At 37.4% G+C, this 21,226-nt stretch overlaps 1 protein-coding gene across 1 annotated transcript; it reads right to left on the minus strand.

Annotated features, from left to right (window-relative positions):
- Positions 1–12,988: 12,988 nt before the first annotated feature.
- On the minus strand, positions 12,989–15,248 carry LOC127804287 (1-aminocyclopropane-1-carboxylate synthase 3-like). Its single transcript, XM_052341132.1, has 4 exons — positions 14,892–15,248; positions 14,600–14,731; positions 14,338–14,498; positions 12,989–14,244 (listed from the first exon to the last, which is right to left on the minus strand). The coding sequence occupies exons 1-4, from the start codon at positions 15,036–15,038 to the stop codon at positions 13,266–13,268; spliced, it is 1,419 nt and encodes a 472-aa protein (XP_052197092.1). The 5' UTR covers positions 15,039–15,248; the 3' UTR covers positions 12,989–13,265.
- Between the last annotated feature and the right edge of the window lie 5,978 nt (positions 15,249–21,226).

The following is a 21,226-nucleotide window of genomic DNA, read 5'->3' on the forward strand; positions in this document are numbered from 1 at the left end:
AAAGTGTTGATCACTGTCTAACTGTGATGTTGATGTGCCGGATCTTTGTCAAGAAACAACTCGAAAAATCAATGGCACTCTTGTCTGCATTTGTTTTCCATGTCTCCGTGCAAGGCCAAATGTATTAGCTGTTTATTGACCTTAAGTTTGCTTTAGCGAGTCATTGTTGGCCTGTTCTTTCACCCATAAAAAGTTGTAAAGTTGGTGAAAAGGCTACTTCCTTGCAATTCTTTGTCTCTCTTACTTAAATCTTAATTAATTTCTTGCATTTTGTTTTTATTTATTTAATATATTTTAGCAAATTAAAAGAAATAAATAAAGGGAGCCAGCTAGGGAAACGCCCTTCCACAGTATTTACAAAACAGCGGCTAGCTACCTAATATTATACATATATATATAAGCATAAACTTCAAGTTGGGCAATGACATAAATAATTAACCGCCCAGAATCTCACATACTCGAGGGAGGGAATGGATTTCAGAGATTAACATGGTAAGTGGTAACGTGTGAGTTGAATATTGCGGATTTATAGAATTAATTAATAGGGATCAATGCGAATCTTAATTCTATTTTTATTCAAACGAAAAGAAGAGAAGACCAATGTGAATCTGTTAGACTAATTGGTTATTATTAGTGTTGCTTGAAACCGATTACACATCGATCGAGAATCTGGGCTTTAACTAATTAACTAATTAATTATTATATCAATATATATATATATATATATATGAGTTTTGAGGGCACAGCCAGAGAGTCAAAAGGAGTGGGAATCGACCAAAATTCCCCCACTCCGCGTGGTTTCTTTAATTTGATTAGTAAAATATCTTCTCAACTAATAATATATATTAATTAGTTGCCAAACTACTTTCCTGCACTGATCAGGACTAATATAATTCAAAGTTTATTAGCCACAAATCATGGTCACCATGCATCAACGAATAATATATTGGTTGGAGTTATTAAGATATATATGTGCAATTTTGGGGTCAGAGAAAAAATTATTTAATCATCTTTCTAACATATTTCGTTTTTACGTAAGCATTAAGTTTAGGAAGTAATTATTTAGCCAAAGACTTTACAGAATATTGAGGATGGAAATAAAAGAGCAAACGAAAATAGTACAGTTCTAACATATTAACCTAATTATATACATGAAGAGGATGTTTGGCTTAACTTAAATTTTGGCCAAAGAAATTTATAGGCTCTTCAAGAGAGGGATGATAGGCCCTAGTTTACTGGACGTATCAAAGAAGGTCCAAGGGATAGGGGCAAGAGGGTAAATTGACTGGTTAGCATAACAGTCAACCATGTGCGTAAGGGTAGAGTGAGAAAATCGATGGGTTATGTAACAACCCAGCAAGTGCGAAACCAAATTTGGTTAGAGGAGGAGGAAGAGAATATGTAGAGGGGAGAGAAATTTGAAAGGGGTAAGAAAAATTTTGTATTGAGTTTTTAGGGAGAGTTAAGGGCCACTCGAATGTCTAATTTTTCTTTGTAATTCGATTGAAGTTGGTGAAATTGAATTCAAGCCTCAGTGATTTTCTTTCTAGTTTCCATCAATTTGGTATTAGAGCATCATCGATCTTGATGGTGAACTTGACGGACCGAGTGGGTGAATTGGAAGGGAGGATGGAAAGCATGCAACGAGGAGTTGATGCCATGAGGGGTGAGGTTCAATCGGTGGAGAAGAATGTCGCAAACTTGCTGGAGCAGTTTGCATGGATGAGAATGAGGTGGGAAGAGTAGGAATAGGAGCTAAAGAACAAGGAAAAGTTGGGAGACTAGCCTTCGAAATTCATTCAGGATTCCGATGCGATGCTGGAAATAAGAATACGATGAGCTGAAGCAAGTGGGTTCAATAGGGGTTGGTAGCCAAAGAACCGAGGACGTCGATTGGAGATGCCCCTCTTCGAAGGCGAAGAATTGGACGGCTGGAAATTCTGAGCTAAAAAATACTATGCAGTGAATAGATATTGACTGACGAGGAAAAGATGGATACTGTAGCACTGTGTTTGGAGGGTGTTGCACTTTCGTGGTTCCAATGGAAGGAAAAGTGACGAAGGGTGAGGACTTGGAAGGACTTCAAGTTCCTATTGAGGAGGCGTTTCCGACCCACCCAAGAAGGCTCCATTGAAGCGCGATTTCTAGCCCTCTGGCAAAAGGGAATTGTCATAGAGTACTGCCAATGCTTCGAGACATTGGCATTGCCCTTTGAAAACCTGTTGGAAGCCATTTTAGAAGGGCATTTCATAAATGGTTTAAAACTTGATATCAAGGCTGAGTTGAGGGTGTTGAGGCCGAGGGGTTTGGAGTAGATATGATGGATTTAACTCAATGTATAGAGAAGTGGAATTAGGTGGTTTGGGGAGGCGCGATTAGATCAGGTTCGAACAGGGGACAAGCCATGCCAAACCCAATTTCGACTTACCAAGGGGGAATTCTGCCACACTCACAACAATCCCCCAAACTGACGACCCATATTGACCACAGGTCAATGGGAGAAGGGAGTAGCTCGCCCTCCAAACGGCTTAGCGAGGTTGAGTGGAAGGAAAAAAGGGATAAGGGCTTATGTTTTCGATGTGATGAGAAGTATAATATAGGCCACAAGTGCAAAAATAAAGAGCTACAAGTGATGATGACATATGATGAAAAAATAGAGGAGAAGCGGTAGCTGAGGGAGAAATATCAAAAGAGGCAGAAGGAGAGCTAGGGCAAGGAGGGGAGGTCATTGAGTTCTCAATAAATTATGTAGTTGGATTGACTACACCACAAACTATGAAGCTCAAAGGAGACATAAATTGTAGCTGATAGTGATGCTTATTGATGGAGGGACAACTCATAATTTTATAGCAATCGAGCTGGTGCAATAGTTTGGTTTACCAAGAGAGGAAACAACAAGATATGGGGTAATTATGGGAACTGTAATGGAAGTGCAAGGGGTCGAAATTTGCCAATGAGTGAAGCTTAATCTCCAAAATATGCAAATTGTAGAGGATTTTTTTACCCTTAGATGTGATTTTGGGAATGAAGTGGCCAGCAGTCGTTGAAAAAATGAATGTGGATTGGAAGTCCCTCACAATGAAATTTAGATAGGAAGCATAGCAATAACATTGCAAGGGGACCTTAGCTTGAGTAAGACCTTGGTGTCTTTGAAGGCGATGGTGAAGGCCTTTAAGGAAACTAAGGAAATAATGTTGTTAGAATTGAGAACCATGGAAGCAGAGATCAAAGAAGCTCAAAAAGGAAGCTCCAGATATGCTAAGGAGGGTGTAAGCCAAGTTTGAGAGGGTTTTCTCTATGTCGAAGGGGCTACCACCTTGCAGGAGAAAGGATCCATGCTATAAATTTGGTTCTGGGAACCACACCAATTAGTGTAAGGCCCTACCAATACCCTTATTTGCAAAAAAATGAAATTGAGAAGTTGGTGGGGAAAATGTTGGCTGCTGGAATTATACAGCCTAATTCCAACCCATTTTCGAGTCTAGTGTTGTTGGTAAAAAAGAATAATGGAGGGTGGCATTTTTATGTGGACTATAGGGCCTTGAACAAGGCCATTATATCAGACAAATTTTTCATTCCCATGATAAAGGAGTTATTTGATGAGTTGCATGGTGTCAAGGTCTTCTCCAAGCTCGATTTGAAATCTAGTTACCATCAAATTAGAGTCAAGTCTGAGGATGTTCCCAAGACCGCTTTCAATACTCATGAAAGGCATTACGAGTTCCTAGTAATGCCATTCGGGCTCACGAATGCGCCAGCCACCTTCCAGTCATTGATGAATGACGTTTTCAGAGAATATTTTTGGCGTTTTGTGTTAGTATTCTTCGGTGACATATTGGTGTATAGTAGGGACTTTGAACAACACACACAACATTTACATTGTGTCTTAAAGGTACTAGCGGACAACCAGCTCTTTGCCAATAAGAAGTGTGTGTTTAAACAGTTGGAAATTGAATATTTAGGCCATATTATATCTTATCATGGGGTTTCAGCCGATCGAAGTAAGGTGTTGGAACGGGAGGTGCTATGGCACACACCAAGAGAGGGGGTGAATTGGATATTTTAAAATTCTTGATAGAACTTGAAAACTTTTTGATCCAATTGAGGTTTTAGTGATTTAAAACATAGAACATATGAAATGACAAATGTAAAGCAACAAGAACAAATGACACAAAGGATTTATAGTGGTTCGGCTTAAACCAAGCCTAATCCACTACCTTAGCTCCCACTAAGGATTTTGAACCAATTCACTAAAATCTCATACTTATACAAGTAGGCCCTCTAGCTACATAAGCTAGGAAATACAATCTCCTACTTAAACCAAGTAGGCCCTCTAGCTACACAAGTTAGGAAATACAAGAAGTGTACAATTGGAGAGGATCTAAGAGATGAATCTCTTAGTTACAATATCTCTCAAAAATGATACAAGATTTGAATGAAATAATACAAGTTAAAATCAAAGCCTTAAAGAGAGAAAATTAAAGCACAGACAATATAAATACAAATGTGTATACGATGTAAGCTCAACTCATTTCCTTTTCATCCATTATTAGTCTTTTCTTGATCATCCATGGCTTGTATTTATAAGCTTCCCAAGAGATTGAAGAGAAATGTAGCCGTTTGAGATCGTTGGAGTTTGAAAAACTAGCCGTTGGAAGCTTTCTGCAAAAGATATAGTCGACAGAAAAAAATGCATAGTCGACTATTTTTACAAGTAAAACAAGACATAGTCGACAGACAAGAAGGCATAGTCGACTATCTTATAACACAAATTTTCCATAGTCGACAGACACAAAAACATAGTCGACAGATGCAAAAATATGAAGAGGATTTTGAATTTTATGAACAAAAATAGTCGACAGATGCAAAAATAGTCGACAGAAGCCTTAAATAGTCGACAGATCAAATCAACATAGTCAATTATTTTCAGACATAGTCAACAACACTAAACCACATAGTCGACTATTCACAGACATAGTCAACAGAACATAAACACATAGTCGACTATTCTTTTTATAAAAAGTGAAACGATAAATGATAATATGAAAAAGAATATTTTGAATCATAAAATTCTTTAACATTGAAATCTCATAACTTTATTTCATCATCAAAATACAATTGTTTTTCATCATCAAAATTATATCAAATGCAAAACATCATAAGGTACAAGCTATGTTAGAGTGACCTACTCCTACAACGGTAAAGGAATTGAGGTAGTTTCTTAGCCTCACGAGGTATTTTAGATGCTTTGTGAAGGATTATGGCAAGTTAGCAAGGCCTATAATGGAGAGATTAAGGAAGAATGAATTCTTTTGGGATGTGGCAGCCGAGCAGACCTTCTAGCAACTTAAGGCTAAAATGGTATCCCTACCTGTTTTAGTCTTGCCGGATTTTGGGAAACCCTTCGTCATTAAGACTAATGCCTTGAGACAAGGTATAAGAGTTGTATTAATGCAAAAGCAAAGCCCTATTGCTTATTTCAGTCATGCTTTTAGTCAGTTAGGGAGGAAAAAATTTGTTTATGAGAGGGAACTGATGGGCATAGTGTTTGTTGTGCAAAAATGGAGACACTACTTGTTAGGCAAGAAGTTTGTGGTTTGAACAGATCAAATGAGTCTCAAATACTTGATGAAACAATGGGTGATGAGTCCGGAATTCTTGAAATGGATGGTGAAATTGATGGGATTCTAATTTGAGATACAATATAGGTTGGGATTGGAGAATAAAGCTACTGATGGGCTGTCACAAATCTGCCACCCAGCAACAATAATGGCTTTAATAGTGCCTAAAGTGGTCCAAATGGATAAGTTAGCAAGTGAGGTAAAGGTAGATGAAAGATTGCAATGAATTATCCAGGAGCTCCAAGCTGATCCTACTTTACACCCTAATTTCCAATTGGTGGACAACCTTCTCCTTTACAAGGGAATGAAGAGGGATATATATTGGTATGTAAATGATTGCTTAGTTTGCCAACAAAATAAATATATGGCCTTAGCACCGGCGAGACTCTTGCAATCCCTTCCTATCCTAAACCAAATTTGGGATGACATTACTATGGACTTCATTAAGGGATTGCCAAAGTATGGAAAGATGGATTTGATTTTGGTGGTGGTAGATAGACTTAGTAAGTACAGGCATTTCATAGGTCTTAAACACCAGTTTACAGCTGCGGAGGTGGCATGAATTTTTATTAAGGAAGTGGTGAGGCTTCATGGAATGCTAAGGTCTATTGTATCGGATAAAGACAATTTTCATGAGCAAATTTTGGGAGGAGATGTTCCGACTACAAGGTACCAAACTCAACAGAAGCAAAACCTATCACCCTCAAATGGATAGGCAAACTGAGGTACTTAACCAAACTTTAGAAACCTACCTACGCTATTTTGCTTCCTCAAAACTGAAGGCATGGTACATATGGCTACCTTGGGCTGAATTATAGTATAATACCTCCTATCACACTGTTGCCTAGGTGACTCTATTTTAAATAATGTATGGGCAAGAACCACCACATTTATTAAGGTTTGAGAAGGGAACTACCCTTGTTTCAATGGTGGACCAGCAACTGATTGAGAAAGATTTAATCCTTAAGGAATTGAAGGCACAACTGACGAGAGCACAAGCATTGATGAATAAAGGAGCAGAACTGAAAAGAATGGAGGTGAAGTACAAAAAAAGAGACTTGGTTTATTTGAAATTAAAGCCATCTTGACAGAAATCATTGGTTGCCTGTGCAAATGAAAAGTTGGATGCTTGATATTATGGTCTATTTGAAATTGAGAATAGAGTAGGTCTAGTAACTTGTAAGCCCAATCTATCTTGTATTTCACATGTCCCAACTATGGGAGGCAAGAGGAGCATTGGAAGGTAATGTGGAGATTTCTAGACAACTAAATGAAGATCTTGAGATATTGGTGGAATCGGAGGCAGTGCTTGGAGTTCGGTCAGGAATTGAGAAGAACTTATGGGGATTAAAGGTGCCCATATAATGGAAGGGACTACCCCCATTAGAAGTTACTTGGGAGGCTTGCCACTTGATCCAGTAGCAATTTTCATTTTTTCACCTTGAAAACAAGGTGAAAGTTGGGGGGGGGGGGCAGAAGTAATGATGGGCCCCCGATTCACTAGACGTATCAAAAAAGGTTCAAGGTGCAGGGGCAGGTGGGTAAATTAGCTAACTAGCATAATAGCTAGCCATGTATGTATGGGTAGAGTGGGAAAATTGCTAGGTTGTGTAACAACCCAGCAGATGTGAAATCGAATTCAGTTAAAGGAGGAGGAAAAGAATAGGTAGAGGACAGAGAAATTTGTAGGAGGTAAGAAAAATTTTGTATTGAATTCTTAGGGAAAGTTAAGGGCCTCTCAAATACATAATTTTTCCTTTTAATTTGATTGAATTGGTGAAATTAAATTCAAGCCTCAGTGATTTTCTTTCTGGTTGCCATAAAGGGGTTTAAATTTTTTCAATTTAAAAAGCTTATAAACTACTTAACTTATAAGTTCTTCTATAAACTAGTATTATATAATTTATTTTTTCTAATTTATAAATTATCTCAAAATATACGATTATTACATGTCGAAATTATCTTTATTAAAATAATCTCTTTATCCAAATACTTCAACAACATATTAATAAATAAATTCTTAAAATTTATGAATTCCTATAATTTAAGTAAACCAAGCAGTTCCGCCCCCCCCCAAAAAAGAGCTAACTACTATATTTTTATGGTTTACTCAGATTTGTTACGAAAATGACCAATTTATAGAGAGTATTTTATATTTTGATGCAGATAATATAATAATTTTAATTAATTAAAAAATATAAATTTAAAACAAATATGAAATTTCTAATCAACGTCACTCTGTTTTATTGGCCACTGTTCACCATTATTGTTGTTTGGTGTACACGAGCTGCCGATGGCCAGCCACAAAACAAAGTCCTCTTCCTAGGAAAACCTAGGGAGAGAGGCTCTTCCAAAATTTATATGTCGTAGATTTAATTAATTGTTTAATGTTAGATTAATTTGTTTGTTAGGCTTATTATTTGTGCTAGCCTTGTCACTGCTCTTTATGAGTGTTGGTCAGAGCTCAATATGGTAGATCTCCCCTCATGGGCTTGGCCTTGTGCCTAAATTACTATTCCCTTGTTTTCTTGATATCAATAATGGTAATGATAGTATAATTAAAAATAAATATAAAAAACCCATTTCATAAAATATTTTTATTTTAATTATATATTATATATTAACTATCAATACACGTGTGTATGTTGTGCAAATGGGACAAAAAAAAAAAATTAAAGATAGAAGATGAACAAAGATACTCTTGTCTTATTGACACCCTTTTTTATATTTAGAGTTTTCGCTAGAAAGTAAAATGTCTTATTCAGCATCCACCGTCCACTGCTCTAACTTGTCCTTTTATTAATCTAATCTTTACCTATCACCATCACTTTTCATTTCTCTTGTTCTTTACTCTTCTATCGTTATCTTTTCCCTTATAATCAAGTTCTTTATTTTTCGTAGTCCTCAATTAGTCAATTTTCGTAATTGATTTTGCTATCTTACTATCTTTCCCTTTTTTGGCCCTTGATTCACCCCTCTCATAATCTTTTCTCATCCTTATTTCTTAGAAGTTCAATCATTTCTTCACCCATTTGTTCTTATCTCCATTTGCCCCTCTTTGAATCTATTTTATCGATCCTCCGCAAAAAGTCTCCTTCACTCTATTTGATTTCTCAACCTTCAATTACCCTGTTCTATTGCATATTCGAACCATTGGCTTTAACCCAAATTTTGCAATTCCATTCCTTTCAATCCTCGATCCTAATTAGAATTTTTATATTAGCTACGCTTATTATATATAAGTAAAAAATTACATTTCAATCTATTCAAATCTAGAGAACATAGTTAAAGATTTTACAAATTCATTGTTGCTAACAATTGAGGAGAAAGGGAAAGGAGTTGATCATTCTGACCACATCAGCAGAAGCCCTGTGATTAGGTATGTTGCAAAATCCACCTATTTTTCTAATTGAATCAGGATCCTATTTAGGATTGTGCTATACCATTATTTCTAACTTTGTATAAGGGATGACATCGCCACACACTGGTGCACTGCTTAGATAGTTGGATTTATAACATGGATAAGCTTCATCAGATTCTCCCCAACTGCCCACATGTTAGACAATTAAACTCTACAGAAGTAGGGAAGGTTCCATGTCAAACACACACTATTGTCACCTGCTCTTTTACTAACTTGTACAAAATCCCTTCTATCTTCTTCTCATCGAGGTGACTAATGGTATCATGGTTGGTAGTGAATTTTTCAACTTCATCACATATCCTTCACCTTGGGGTGCAAAGGATCTGCAATGAAGTTGATAAATGTAGTGCCAACCATGATAGCCACTGTTAGTTACCTCGTTGAGAAAGAAGGTACAAGGGATTTTATCCAAGTTAGGAAAAGGGCAGGTGATAGTAGTTTGTGTTTACCATGGAACCTTCCTCTAACATGTGGGCAGTTGGGGAGCTATTTATACATTGGAGAATCCAATGGAACTCATTATGTTCTAAATCCAACCATCAAAGCATTAGTATGTGTGACAATGTCAGCTCTTATGGAAAGTTAGAAAAAATGGCAGAACATAATCCTAAACAGGATTTTGATATAGTTAGAAATATAGGTGGGTATTCTAAAAAATCTATCTAATCATAGGCTTGTGTGGATGGTTTTGTCAATTGTTGCAATAATCAACTACTTTCCCTTTCTCCTTGACTAAATTGATAGGAGCCTTGGGCACAGTTGCATTTACCTGCAGGATGTGAATGGATTGGAATCCAATTTTTTGCGCATATATATTGTAACCAAGTTAATTGCAAAATCCAAATCAAGATCGAGGAAGATGCATTCCCTCTATTCTAGCTTACGGTCTTGCTCCATATTATGCTCCTGTTCCAAATCTTCATATCATAGATCTTATCATAAGAAACAAGATAGCGACTAGCTATGATGTTGGCGTGAATGGATCTAACCTGTGTGCTCCATCCACGGGGTTTGAGCATATATCTACAGACGTTTGCCTTCTCTCAACCATTATTACAAACAACGAACATGGAATCTCATACTGGGATGCGGTCTATCTCATTGGAGAGAAATATGAAGGTTTTGAATAGCACAATTTGTTTGGAACATAATTTATTTCATATTGTAATTTTGAGATTTTCATATTGGTTTAAGCTCTTGATTTTACTTTTTCCTATGGCATCTCATAGCTTATTGCCTTTTCTTCGCACCTTTAAAGCATTGGAGCCCTGTTAATCTTTCTCTTTAGTTTTGCTACTATATATAACGTGTTGTGTGTGGCTGCTATGGTAGAAGATGGGGAGTTGGATCTTTTAATACTTAATGGTTATGATGATGGGGTATATCTGAAGCTATGGTTTTGGTTTGGTATTTCGATATCCAAGCTTTAATTTATTGAAAATATGTCATATTGGGTAATGGTTTTGCTTCCTATTTCTCTTATGCTTCTACACTTGTCCTTCAATATGCATGGGTAAGGTACACTCTTAACTTGCAATCAATCTCATAGTAATGCTTTCAATTGGTGTTTGGGGAACGGCTAGCATTTCAAAAGGAGATTGTTAGGATTTGGATAGAGCTCGTCGACATTGGCTTTATGCTCTGTTATGCTTTCTTATTTGTTGTGCAATATATTGTGTATTGTTTTGTTTGAGCTCATCAAGTAGGAGAATAAGCCCTCTCACAAAGTTTATGTATTTTGTGTGGGATATTTATCTTATTTAATAATATATCTTTATTTATCAACAAAATAAATTAGAGAAAAGTATAATGTTCGTACCCATGAATTTTAGTATATAACACATGCATATTTTGCATGGGCATAATATATTTATATCAAATATTATTATTCTACCTATGGCCAATTACTTTTTTTTTGTGACCATAAAATTTTCTACTCATGAGGTCACTTTTATAGCCATGGTCTACTCATAGAAAGTGCAATGGTTGTGAGTGGGCATTTTTTTTCTCTTTTTAAGAATTTAAAGTTATTTAGAATAACTTTCTTTTAGGAATTTAAAGTTATTTAGAACTCCTTATCTGATTGATAAACGTATCTGATTCTCTAACGTTACTTCTTATTAATCTCTTTTTCGAGATTTCTCGATGAAATATATGAGTCTATCATATCAGGTGTTTAATATTGTTAAACGTAATTTTTTATTAATTTTTTTTGTTAGAATGTTGATGTGTTAAGAGACTATTTAAGGTTGTTTGCATGCACTGCTGATTTATTTCATATAGCTTTGCATTAGGGACTGAATCTATATATATATATATATATATTTAATTATATTTCTTGTCCTTTTGCATATTATTTGGTTTACAGCCAGATCGAATAGCTTTAAAGGGTTTTGGTTTGTAAAGCTTTTATTCAAATATTCTACTTTGTAAAAAGAAAAGAAAAGGAATTAAAAGGGACAGGACCTAGCTAGCAAGCTGCAATCGTACCTACTTAGCGATTCTCTCGATCAAGTAAACATTCTGCTGCTAGGAATGTTTAACAAATCTAGATAATTATGATTCTCATAAAAAAAAAAAATTATGATTGTACAAGTAATATTAATTAAAACATTTAGACTGAATTAATCAATAATTCTCTCTTGATGAATCGGTAGTCGATTTGTTGCGCTAATAAGAAAGAGAGACTGACGCCTGCATGGGCAACTCATCTAGGGGCACAAAGTGTCTCCAAATGAAATTTGGGACAAGGATCAAGAATCGACTCTCGCCAGCGACAGTGTTGGAGTAATCTCTCAAAATGAGGGACTCCTTGTATCTAGTGAGCACTACTATAACTATTGTGCCCGATTGAATTATCATGATTAATCCCCTGATATTCTGTCGAACCGAGTGTGGGACGTCCGAGGTGAGCAATTCACCTTTTAGGACAAAAAAGAGAGAATGACTCATGATTTGTTGGACCATTCTTTCGTACGTTGCCATCTCCGTCACCATCAAAATCGCCAACCACTGCACCATCCAAATCAAAAACGTTAACATTCCAAGTTGCCTCTAGTGGACAAGTGTCTAACTAATTAAGCTGGTTTCTAATTTCTTAATCTTGGAAAAAAATGTTGAATTCTGTAACCTTATAGCTAGCTAGGGAGAGGGTAAGGGCCTTGACTTGAATGAACATATTGGGTTAGTTAATTAAATCTTCAAATCCAATAATAATTAAATTATTATACTTTTTGGAGGGATCACTAAATTAATGGCCCTTGAGAGTTGGGACAAACCTGGTTACTAGTCTTCATTTGCGCAGCTAACCAAACCGCGTAAACCTATTAATGAGATTGAGATGAATATATATATATATATATTAATTAAGCAAGTGAGTGAAGACATTAATTAGTTGAGAATTAAGCGCTGAAGTTGATGATTACTTGAAGCAAACTCTACGTAAGCTGTTTGACATTTACTTAATCTATAATATTTTGACCACTGAAAATTTGAGAAGTTAGGGTTTTCTCAGCTGACTTTGTGTTACTTAAACTAAAAAAGAAATTATCAGAAAATCAGCACATGAGCTGAATTAATTAATTATAGCAACGCAAGGATGTCTTTTGACTCATCATCCGATGAGATTATTATATATACGTCCTACTTATACGGCTTAAAGGGCGTCAACAAGTCTGCACACTAATTAAATTTACAATAAACCGGCCAACGTCGGTCGGCACCATGCGTCACCGTCTCTGGCCGCTAATCCCGCCGCTACCATTAGAGAGATCAGTGATCACACTATATATTGCCAAACAATTAATTAATTCAGTTTACATTATCGTGAAGTATATAATCATTAACGATTATGTGTATAGTTAATTAATATTTACATATAATTAACACCATCTACGTACGTCGTTACTTGCATTGGATGGAGACGCGCGTACGTACACGCGTCAGTTACAAGTTAGCTAATTAATTCCAAACAAACCAAATCATAATCATATGATGTGTTTAATGGTTTGAACAATTCAAGACGGTGTCTTGGAAGAACCCAAAAGGTTGACAAATAAAGGGGAAGCCACTTCTAATCCACATGGACCGAGTGCGCTCTCTACATTAATTAAATTTTTTGATCCAAAAAGAAGAAAGAAAACGAACTCAACATTTCAATATTGAGAAAAAAAAAAAAAGAAAAGAAAAAGAAAGATCCGTATCGATAATATGTTCACACTGGATTATCGTTCATCAGGCTCGCGGCCATCGAACGATAATCGAAAAACCCACTTGGTGAGTGATTTTCTTCTCGAGTTTTTGAGTGATTGGTGATAGCTTTGGTTTTGTTTGTCGCCGGCGGCGGTGGAGGACTGAACAAAAAGTTTTATCCTTTGTATTGCGAGATTCAGAGTCGCCGCGGACATGTTCGCGAAGCAAACCCGGAACCAACCCGGTTCGTCGCAGTGGCAAGACGAGCCAGGCGATATGTTCAAGCCGACATCGTAAACAATCTTCTTCCAGAGCTCCATCTCCGCGTCGAAAGTTTCGGAGCTCAAGAGGTGTCTCATATCTACCCAACAGAACAAACCGGCATTGCTCTTAAGGCAGCTAATTCCGGCGCTTTCAAGCCCAGATATCAGCATCTCTTGCCGATGCCGGAGCCTCTTCTGATTCTCGGAAATGTAGTTTTTCCTGAACTTCTTGTCGGAGAGCATTGCCGAGAGAAGATACTGGGTCTGTGAAGAAACCAGCCCAAAACTCGACATTTTAGTGGCAGCCTCTACGACCACATCGTCGTTGGAATATATGGCACCAACTCGAAAACCAGGAAGAGCCAGATCTTTGGAAAGGCTATACACGATGTGAACTCGCTTCCAGACTTCAGTATTCATGGAGTACTTCTTGTCCATTAGAATCTCCATGACGCTTATAAAGCCTGGGGAGCTAAAAACTGTGCCGGAATAAATCTCGTCGCTGATGAGATGAATGCCCTTTTCGGTGACGAAGCTGAGCAGGAGGTTGAGCTCGTGCCTGTTCAACGTCGTGCCGAGAGGGTTTGATGGGTTGGTGACCAAGACGCCCTTAACTTTGAGGTTGCGTTTCCCGGCGGCTTGATAGGCTTCTTCCAGAGCAGATTCAGTGATTCGGAAACCGTTTGAGCTAGTGCACTTTATCGGCACAATCTCAACGCCGGTTCGCCACTTGAGATCTCTATCAAATCTGCATAGAATAGTGTGGAATAATATAATCAGGAAAACACTCTTATTTAAGGAACTGAATGACGTAGAATTGAAGCTTGAAAATTGAACATACCCGGGATAGTATGGAGTGGGAAGGAGGAAAGCTTCGCCGGGGTCGGCGAGGCAAAACATGAGGGTCTCGTTGGCCGAAGTTGCACCGGCGGTGAGAACAAGCTTTTTGGGATCGAAGCTCACTTTGTTGCCCCTAATTTCTGACATGAATTCCACCAATGCCTGTATATGTATTGCTCAGTACTAACTCTAACGTGATAACAATATTAATTATTTATTGTTTAAGCATACTGCTTAATGTCTTCTAGCAATTCCACGCTCACCTTTTTGAAGTCAGGGAGGCCGTGATAATCCTGGAAAAGGGCCAGCTCTCTGAAAATGGTCTGCCCATCTCGCTTGAACCCGGCCGCGTCGGGATTGCTGGCTAGCCATGATTCGAGAAGATCAAAGGAGAGCTGCAAGGCAAGAAGATGAGTTTATATTATATTATACGTATATATTATTGGTTGAAAATGGCAAGGATATATATTATACATGTTAGGCAAGAGTCACATGCATATATGGTGGTGCAGAAGAGAAGGCATTGCCTTGCCGTGTATGGAGCTAATTAGTTACCTGATTCTCAGCTAGGCCCATCTGAATGATTCCTGTGGGATTGTGACTTTCATCATATGGATTTTTCTCGTACTCCTGCCATCCCAGGAAGTAGGACGAGTCCTGGCCGTGAGTGTTGCACGCAGCTTTCCTCGACAGCAGCTTCATTTTCTACTGTAATTAATAAATATAATGTATAATAGTTAATGATTTGATGTGATTCAAATCCTGCGAAAACCCTCAAACGATGGACGGAATTGACGATTGAAGAAGAAGAACTAATCAAGTAGCAAACGGAAACTCGAGGGAGAGAGATGGAAAAGAGAGAGAGGGAGGGGGAGAGAGAGCGAGTGGGTATTGTAATATGAGTTTGGTTGCGAGATACTGAGCGATATGTCAGGTTGCCAATGCAGCAATGTATATATAGCAGTTATGGCTCTTAAGGAATGGCACGTCAGCATAGTCCCATGTCACTTTTGACCCGAGTGATAGATATACTGCCCACATATTTGTATGCATTTATTATTATTATTATTATTATTATTGTTATTATCTCTCTACTTGTGGGCATGACTTTAATTGTGTATATTACTTATTTATTTTGGTTACCTGTACTGTAGACCAATCCTACACGCGCTTTGTCCTCCATGTTCGCTCCCTAATTCACATGTCATCCAGAAAACAGAAAGGAGCGCGATTTTGATAGATTGTTAAGAATTAATACGTAAATGGTAATATTAAAGTTCTTTAGCACAACTAATTAATAGCTAGCCTATTGATATTAATATTTTAGTGAAAGTATATTAATCAAAATATTTTATAGGAGATAATAATGCGTGTGTTATATATATGTGTGTGTATCCTCGTCACAAATTGGTCATATAATGATTTATTAAATGTTATAAAATACTAATTAAGCGCTTATAAAATTATCATTATTAATTGTACTATATACATGTATGAGCTGTGGATTATTATTTTGTTCATATGGACAAAGAAATAGTAGTATATATAGTCCACGGTGATACCAACAGGTAAGTCCCATAATCTAACTCATAATTCTATAGGGTGTTAGAAAATGAGTTTATGGATATAAATTTTATGTTGGTGTAATGAAAGCCTAATGACTGACAGTACTGTCAAATTTGTTTGCATGCCTATGGCAACTAAAATCACATTGTTATCCCACTCATACGTAAGTATCAAACTAAAATTACACTGTAGTATATAGTAAACATAGGAGGACATATACGAACAAATTAAGAATCAAAAATAGAAATCAGACAGAGAGAGAGAGAGAGATTTGGAATTGTTGAGCTGCTTCAAAGCCATACCGACATGAATGTTGGACAAAATGGGGTTTATTGACCCCACAATGCCCCTTGAAGGCTGGCCCTGGCGACCGTGGGCTTGTCGCAATTCTTCCTAGCGGCAGAGGCCCATCACTGAACCTCTGTCGGCCATTTACCTCTCTCCTGATTAATTAATAATATTCCAAGCTAATTAAACTTAATTGGTTTCATGACGCATACAGGCCACCTACCCACCTATTTCATTTTACGTAAAATTATCTCTTGCTAGCTAGGAATGGTTAAATCCGGACACTAGATGGAAAGCATTTTGTGTATGACCTGCGAATAGCTAGCTCATGAGAGATACCCCAAAATCTAGACTTGTACGTAGCTAGGAATCTGCTTCATTCCTTAGCCAGTACATATTTGCCTATGAAATGACATTAATCTCTCCCAAAATCTATGAATTGGAAATCCCAAATTAACTTACTGTCAATGGAGGTGGCAATGAGACACTGACTTTTTGGGGCACGGGTGGGTGAGAAGGTGGTGTCGGAGATTGTCCCAAGATTTGGAGGCCTTTCTTCTTCTTTATTCTTGAATGATAATCCTTTCGTACAAAGTGATGAGAAATTAATTGATTCCTATTATATATACATATCTATGTTTCATTTGTATGATATGTTAGGATTTGATTCTTCTTGATGATGATGATGATGGTGGTGGTGGTGATCCAATGAAGTGAGGGACAGCTAGTGGTGATATTGGTCTGGGTGGGTTTAGGTGGAGCGATCGTGGAAACTGGTGCGAAGTAGCTAGCTCAGCTTAGCTTTGGGCAACTCCAAGTGTGGGAGAAGCTACAACGAAGGAGCTGGAGGAGCCTTTTCAAGTGTTTACGTTGTGTTGAGTAAAATCAACCACTCTCTCCATAGCTTTGGGCCGGGCTTTTTTTTTTCTCTTCTTCTTTTATCATATCATCATTTGGAACAAAAACAACTTTTCAACTTTTGGCATGATTATTAGGCTTTTTGGTTTGCAACTAGCTAGCATTAATTTGTAGTGGCAAAAGAGAAAGAAAATTCGTTTCTACATATATAAATTATTTGAATTGGTTCTTTATTTTTTTGGTTAATTAATTAGAAAATTATTCGTTACGTACTCACTAATTTACTGGAACCATGAAAAGCCCGACGAGACATTAATTATAGCATGTCTAGGAAATTAAGAAAGGGTTTCTTCCAAATTGATATTGATGGGGAAGTCCAATCCAAATGGTATTTGGTCAAATAGGACAAAAATCGAGAAAATGTTCACGAATTCTGTAGTTACGTTATCCTATATATTATTTGATTGATGGAACGTATATCTGACAATTTTGGATTAAAGGGTATAGAAGGAGGGTTTAATTGGCAACAGATATATATAGTGCCATATTAGAAACAACTCTTTTTTGGCAATTTTTGTACTTGTGTTCCCTATACATTTGCTGGCTCTTCTTGTAACATTTATATATATATATATATATATGGACCTTATTAAATTGAATACCAAATTTAAACACAGTCTCTCCTTTGCTCGACTTCCCACAGTTTATTCAATATCACAACTTAATACACCTAATTAATTATGTACCATGCTTTTCATTTACTTACCTCAAATAATAATAATATAAATTTCTCTAAATAAATTAATGTGAAATGAGATTGGCTCTCGGCATGGGTATTTAGATTGAAGAATGAATGATTGGGAGGGGGAGGGCACATGGATTGTAGCAGAAAGCAGGGTAATTAGGGCATGTGAATCCTAGCTTAAAATGCCCCCACCAGCCTTTCAACACACTACTCATACTGTCATACACACAGTAAGATGTATCAGTCCCTGCAGTGACCATATATATACATACATACATACATATATATATGAGAAGTAGTGCATGCAGGGTGACAACTAACATGATCAACAACCTACACTCCATTCCTCGCACACTTCCTAGGAGACACTCCCATGGACCAGTTGCTTCCTCTCTTTCAATTCCGTAGGCCCGGCCCCGGCTCCGGCTCCCCGATCTCTCAATACGAGAATTAATTAAAATTATCTAGCACGAGAAGGTCAACGGCAATGTGAAAAGCCAACCCTAATTGTATCGGCTGCAAAATGAGTCAAGAAGGAATTACAATTCACAGGTCTCCTTCAAGAAAGTGAAAGGTCATCTTCTCTTAAATTAGCCAGGAGCCAACCATTGACTTGAAGCTAGCATGTAATGAATGAATGTTAGATCATTAGAATATTCTTCAATTTCAACAAGCTAGCTAGCTACCTAGCTCTGGTGATGGGTACGTACTTATATATATGTGATTGATAATCATAAGCAGCAACCGCGCGTCCTGCAACTTACTTCGTTGACGTTGCTCTTGTCCATGCAGGGCTTCAATAGTGACTTAAATGCATTGGAATTGCATGGAATATTAAAGTCAGGCTGATTTTTAATTATACATATACTAATTAGACAATGAACCACGACTTCGCTTGACTACTGGTTCCCCTTTTAGATAATTCAAATCTATTGGGATAATCTGATTTGCTATAATAAGACATATGTGTAGCTAGTTATATATCTAGCTAGCTTGTAATATTTGCTTCGCAAGCATTTCTTAATTGAAGATTTAACAGAAGGATTGATCCTGCGCGCGCTGGCGGCGTGGATCAGCCAATTGCGTTTGCTTACTTCCAGCGCCTCTTTTTCAGCTTAATTTCACTACTAGCTAGTCATGCATGAACGATGAGGATTAATTAAAAGGATGTATGTATATACGTATTGGCAGATAATTAAAAAGACGATTTAAACCTATTCTTAAAATAAATAAAACAAGTAGGAAAGGCTTTAATTACTAAGTTATCACATATTTCTACTTTTATTGCAAAAATAAGTCACAAGTATGTTATTTTCCCCCAAATAATTACTAATGATGTCTAGAGGTCACCAAGCCATCAGCTCGGATTAGGGCCAAGGGAGAGCATTCGGTTATAACCGATCGAACCGTCAACTTTTTTACCAATCGAACCAAATTGATCATAGCCCACTAATCGAACTGAACCGAACCGATAGGATATACTAATCGAAAAATTGAAATCGAAATAACCGGTATAACCGAATTTCACTAAAACTTAACGAATGAGCGAGCATGATCGGAGGGAGAGAGATGTAGCTGGGGCCGTGTCGGCCTCTGCATAGGAAAGAAACAAAACGCCGAAGACAACGACGAATGGCTAGCCCTTATTCGGTTTGGCCCTTCGCTCGGCCAGAGGCCCAAATGACCCTTCATCTTTGACTGTCATGTGGCCATGAGATAGAGAGATAAAGAGATTGTCGTGAGGCAGTGGGAGGTGGGCGACGAAGGTGAGGCAATGATAGTGAGATCGAGATTAAGAGAGAGAGAGAGAAAGAAATAGGGGTCTTGAGAACGAGAATTGAGAGACCGCGCGAGCAAGAGGGAAGCGATGGACCAGTGATGAGGTGGAGGAAGGGGGCGACGGGTTAATTTGCGCACGCACGAGAGAGAGAAAGGGGGGAAGTCCGACATTGTGAGACTGAAAGGTTTGGAGTGAGGGAGAGAAGTTTTGGGGGGTGGAGAGAACTAGAGACTTTATGATAAAGAGTGTCGCGGGGGGGGGGGGGGGGGGGGGGGGGGTTTCACATATTGAGCGGGCAGCATAAGGGAGAAAGAAAAGTTTGTGTGTGTGGCGTATGGGGGGGGGGGGGGGGGGGGGGCAACCATAGGCTACCCACCTATGGGGGTGAGGGGTAAAACTGTGGGCAGTAAACATGGGTAGGAAAAAATAATGGGCGGTGAAGAAGAATTTGGTTAATCAAAATATTTGAAATTTTTTATAAATATAATCAAACTAATTTTTAGCTACACAATTAACCGAATCAACCGAATCGAACCAATCAACTTGGTTGAACCAAAAAAATGCACACCTCTAATTGGGGGTGCTACTGCAATTGTATTTAAAATATTAGAAAGGGCTCCAGATGAATAAGTCAATCATGGATTGATAAAGGGTAATCCAAATATAAGAAAAAAAACAAATATTTTTGTGATAGAATATTGGTGTGAGCCTTGTATTTAAATGAGTTTGCGTGGAAGCATAGGAATAAAAATATCTAATTCATTTAATCCTATGCTAATGATTTTGTCTCTATGTTAGATTTTATGAGATTATTCTTTTTTAAAATATGAGTGATATTTTATTTTAGATTAACATGTTTAGTTAAGAATCTTACGTTGTACAACTATTAATGTGAAGGAATTAGTTATATATTGATCCTAACAAATCAAATATTTCATACTCTTCTAATTTAGTTCGTTGATAAAGAGAGATATTTTATGATAATAATATATGTATAAATGTCGGACAATAATGAATATCATCATCAAATTATGTGATTATACTTTATAATAAAAAATTTTACAATAGAGAATTGACGTCACGTGTCACACAATTGTACATAAATCAAGATTAAGACTCACAATTAATAAACATTCAATTGGCGAGCAAGGAGACTTGCAAGCGATAAAGATGCCCAGTTTCAACCTGTCCATGCAAATCTCTTCAATCAATATTTGTGCAGTACTTGAAGTAGCTAGATAATGGGAGATTGCATATCAAAGAATCAACTTGTTCATCAACAAACAACCATATCATTTTTAGTATGAGGACCCCCATGCATGCATGCAGGATAGTCACATTCATGCACTGATGAATCCTCTAGATCTGGACCATCCACTTAATCTTTTGTCTACTTATAACTAAGTGGGGGTGACACGGGTAACAGTCAAGCATGGAGTGTGGCAGATTCACACGCCAAGCACCTGTCTAATGACCCCCTGTTTTCAAATAATTTGCCGTAGCAATCCAAATCACAAAGTCCCCAGCCAAGTCCTCTTTCATTATTTGTCTTATGGTTATGATTCCAGGTCAGCTTGATAGTGATTCATTTCAATGTTTTGGAATTTGGATGGCTTTGCATCCGTCCGTCTCTCAATGCTATGGCCTTCACTT

The sequence above is a fragment of the Diospyros lotus genome, chromosome 6, assembly GCF_014633365.1.
Source record: "Diospyros lotus cultivar Yz01 chromosome 6, ASM1463336v1, whole genome shotgun sequence".
In the NCBI taxonomy this organism is placed as follows: Eukaryota; Viridiplantae; Streptophyta; class Magnoliopsida; order Ericales; family Ebenaceae; genus Diospyros; species Diospyros lotus.